General features: G+C 45.3%; 1 protein-coding gene across 1 annotated transcript; it reads right to left on the reverse strand.

Annotated features, from left to right (window-relative positions):
• Positions 1 to 271: 271 nt before the first annotated feature.
• Positions 272 to 3,189, reverse strand: LOC140126064 (E3 ubiquitin/ISG15 ligase TRIM25-like). Its single transcript, XM_072145146.1, has one exon. The coding sequence runs from the start codon at positions 3,083 to 3,085 to the stop codon at positions 1,487 to 1,489; it is 1,599 nt and encodes a 532-aa protein (XP_072001247.1). The 5' UTR covers positions 3,086 to 3,189; the 3' UTR covers positions 272 to 1,486.
• Positions 3,190 to 4,288: the final 1,099 nt, after the last annotated feature.

Genomic DNA, 4,288 nt, shown 5'->3' on the forward strand with positions numbered 1-4,288 from the left:
GCATGTAGCAGAGCAGAGTGCCATTGTGTGTTATATCCATCTCATGGATCTCATCATCTCTCTTTCTAGGTGTCAGATACTAGTACAATGTTCAGAAGCTAAATGATGTGTATATAACCCTGTACCCTGATAATCTAAGCACATTATCAGCACACAGCATCTCATAGCACAGAGGGATCATGAAGTGTCTGCTTAAAGAGTCCCCATACACTGAGTGATAGGAGCTAAAACAGCAATAAAACTGAGCAACATTGTAAAGTAAGGTGGTAAATATAATCTTTATTGTGCGAACATCGTTAGGTGATAATAATTTGAGAACTTTTTTTCATGGGCAAACTCTTTTAACCCCATAGCGATCTGCATAGCAATGTTTTTTTCTTTTTTTTTTTTAGCACTAAAATGAAGTACAACATGTGGGGAAAGATCAATCTCAGAATCGCTTTGATAAGTAACAGTGTTCAAAAGTTATAACCATATAAAGCGACGCAAGTCAGATCACAAAAAATCCATAGTTGTTTCACAATGATCTTTCATTTAAGAGAAAATTCCGTTTTTTATTTTGATGTAAGAAGGTTCTCGGCACATCTAGGGGGAGGGGCTTTGTCTGCTGGGGCACTCGATTTCTTCATTTTTTCCCTTTTTTCTACAAGAAATGACCATGGTTATATATGTGACAGCACAAAGACAGAATAGACAGTGCAGAATGGAGAGTACAGGTGCACAAGCAGGAATGGCTCCGCCCCTGGTGCACCCAGAAGCTAATTTACATAACGATAAAAACGGAATTTTCTCTAAAAGTTGGGGATATGTGCAATATGGGTGGAACAGAATGTAAAAAAACATTATCATTATATTAGATCTGAGTAGAAGGGCTCTGGTAGGTTCAAGTTCTCTGCATTTTCAGAGGCGACTTACACATAACTTGTCTAAATTAAAATTTATGTAATCTGTTCACTTCATATGAATGAAAGCATGAAATATGAGAACATAACTTGTGGTGTCGGTAAAGCTAGATCCTATTGTCAGGATTCTGGCGTAGTGAACCCCCTGGACCTCCGAGGACGATGACATAAGCCGACAGCTGGAACCGGAATCTAAGTGGCGCCCGGTCTTCACCAGAACCAGCCGCAAAGCGGTTGGACTTGCTGCGCCAGGGTACCACGAGGTTGTTCCACAGAAGCGACTTGTCCGTGGTGGTAGCCAAGACAAGCAATCTCATGGTCAGGGACCGGCAGCAAAGGTTCGGAGTCAGAGACGGAGCAGGAGGTCAGGGCTGGCAGCGGAGGAGCGAAATCGGAACAGGTCCGGGGTCACAACGGGAAGTCAATACACAGGAACAGGTCACAGCTTTCTCTGAGGCATATAGCGCAAAGATCCGTCAGGGAAGACGGAAGAGGCTGAGACTTCATCAGAATTGGCAGCCAGCCGACGGCAATTATTGGTGCACTGGCCCTTTAAATCTCCGAAAGCCTTCTAAGAAGACTCTTCACTTATGGAGAACGTCAGTAAATCGAATGTCCTCTTCCCCACCGTCCACATTGTCATTCTTTGCATTTATAGGCCTGGGACGTCGTCTGATTTTAATTGGTTTGAATTCATGGAGGTTTAACTGAGGGTTTACAACTTCTGAACTTTTTCTACCAGAAGCAACGTTGTCCTTCTTCATAGATGTAGGCACAGGAAATGGCTTCAATTTAGGGATTGGAAACCAAGGATATACAAGATCAGGACTTTTTCTACCAGTGGCATTATTGTCCTTCTTCATAGAAGCAGGAGATGCTCTACATTTAGGGGGTAGAAACAGAGGCGTTACTGTGTCAGGATCTTTTACACGAGAGGCATCATTGTCCTTTTTCACAGTTATAGGCTCAGCAGGCACATACATGGTAGGACTAAACACAGAAGCTTTCAAACCAGTCCGTGGGTCCATAGGTGACTCAGGGACGCTTGGATAATATGTGATATCTAAATGATCTGCTCGGAAAACACATCCTTCATGGTTTCTCTCCTCTGTTACGCTTTTCTGTTTGCCTGATCCTAGATCAAGACTTGACTTGGTCTTATCCACAATGTCCAGTAACTCTGAGCGTATTGTGTCAAATATATGACAAAGATCAATATCACAGAGCTGTCCATCATGTCCCCCTGTGTCCTCATCACCTCCCCCCTCCTCAGGATCACACAAGTCACCTGTGTCTGGTTCCTGTAACACAGTCAGTGGATCAGTCCTGTTACACAGCTCCTCAATGTGCCTCATCTTCCTGGACAGCTCGTCCTTCTGTATCTCCAGCTTCTGGATCAGAGCAGACAGTGAGAGGGACTCTTCCTGCTCCTGCTCAAAAATATAACTCAGGAACCTGTCCTCCAGGCTTTCCATCTGCCTCCTCATGTCTTTAAACAGGGCAGTGACTATCTTGACTTCTGCAGATGCTTTTTCTTGAGCTTTTCTCCTGCTCTCCTCCAGACTCTGGACTTTTCCTTCAATCTTATTTCTCTTTGTCATCAGTTTCTGGAGAACATTTCCAAGTTTCTTCTTCTTCTTCTTAGAGGCCTCATCCAGCATCTCCACCTGGTGTCCCTGATGTTCTCCATCCAGCCTGCAGGACACACAGATACATGTAGCATCCTCAGTGCAGTAATATTCCAGGATCTTCTTATGGACAGAACATTTCCGGTTCTCCAGGGAAGTGCTGGGGTCAGATAAGACGTGTTCTGGTGACTTGCTGTGGACTTTCAGGTGTTTATCACACAGAGAAGCCTCACAATGCAGACAGGACCTCACAGCAGGTACAGGAGAGTCCACACAGTAAGAGCAGAGGATCCCGGTTTCTCTCGGTGTTGGTTGAGTAGTCAGTAAATTCTCCATTATCTTCCGCAGAGCTAAGTTCCTCATCAGTGCCGGCCTCTCCTGAAACTCTTCTCTACATTCAGGACAGGAATAACCTCCAGACCCGTCCTGTGTATCCAGCACACGATCAATACAGACCCGGCAGAAGTTGTGTCCACATCTCAGCATTACAGGATCTGTATAAGTGGTCAGACAGATGGAGCAGTCCAGCTCCTCTCTCAGATCAGCAGACGCCATGACTGACAGAGGAAGAAGAGAGAAACGAAACTAAAAGACACTCGGAATGCAGAGGGCGTCTTTCTGTTTTTGTACACACAGGGCAGGGCTGCATAGTTCTCCCTCCGTGTCCTCATGTCAGTCAGAAAGTGGCCTATGACAAAATTTGTCTCCTATTGAAATCAGTGGGAGACTCTATGTCATGGTTATAATAGACATTGGAAATCTTGACAGCTTATGACCCATTTCGTGAAGAGCCCTAAACGTGTGTTTTTCCACAAAGTTTTTCACCTTAAAGAGGTTGTGCCCTTTAAAAGGGGTTTCCCATGAAAAAACCTAGGTGGATAGGGCCTAACTTGCTGATCAGTGGGGATCTCAGTGCAAAGACTCCCACAGATCACAAAAACTGACCCATCGTTGCCCCGTTAGACTAATGGAGCAGGCGGCTGTGTATGACCATTCTCCTGTAGGGTGCGAGCACGATCGGACCCCTAGTTTTTGTGATCTGTGGGGATCTCAGCGCTGAGCTCCCCACTGATTAGCAAGTTAGGTCCTATCACGTGGATAGGGCCTATCTTTTGTTAGTGGGAGAACACAATGTTATCCCCCTGTGACAACCCCTTTAATATGACTTATGAGCCTATCCACAGCACTAGTTGTAAGCACGGTCAGATTATGGGGTGGGCTCCCAGGTTGTGCGCCCCAGGGCCCCCACCACTTTGCCCTTAAAGGGGCCCCTACCAAGTGTGGGTGAATCGGGCGGTAGCATGGGGGGGCTGTATACATATGTATGTATTACTGGGGGGGGGGGGGCTGTATATATTTATTACTGGCAACATTTACTTTATTTTAAAAAAATTGTCCGGAGGACTCCCATCACTTTGTGCCCAGTGGCCTCCTCCATCCTTAATCCGGCTCTGGTTGTAAGTAACTGAATACTGGGGGTCTGACCACTTTGAGACCAAGTAATCACATGAACAAAGTCCTGAGTGTCAAAATGTAGGAGGAACCTAACATAGTTCATCAGCCACCACTTCATTCACTTCTGTGGGTCTGAAAAATCTGTTCAGAAACTGTTCAGAAAAATACCCAAAAATAAAAATTGTGACTGGTTCTGGGGGTCCTAGTAAACACTTTAACTGCAATTTAACCCTTTCCCCATGTGAGATATGTTCTCCATTCAAGGATCTCTAACTCAGGATCCCGGGCACCTAGCATCAGCTC

Source organism: Engystomops pustulosus, chromosome 4 (assembly GCF_040894005.1).
Source record: "Engystomops pustulosus chromosome 4, aEngPut4.maternal, whole genome shotgun sequence".
NCBI lineage: Eukaryota > Metazoa > Chordata > Amphibia > Anura > Leptodactylidae > Engystomops > Engystomops pustulosus.

Bases quoted from the DNA above. Each gene is read 5' to 3' on its own strand.
- LOC140126064 (XM_072145146.1), bottom strand. From the start codon at position 3,085: ATGGCGTCTGCTGATCTGAGAGAGGAGCTGGACTGCTCCATCTGTCTG.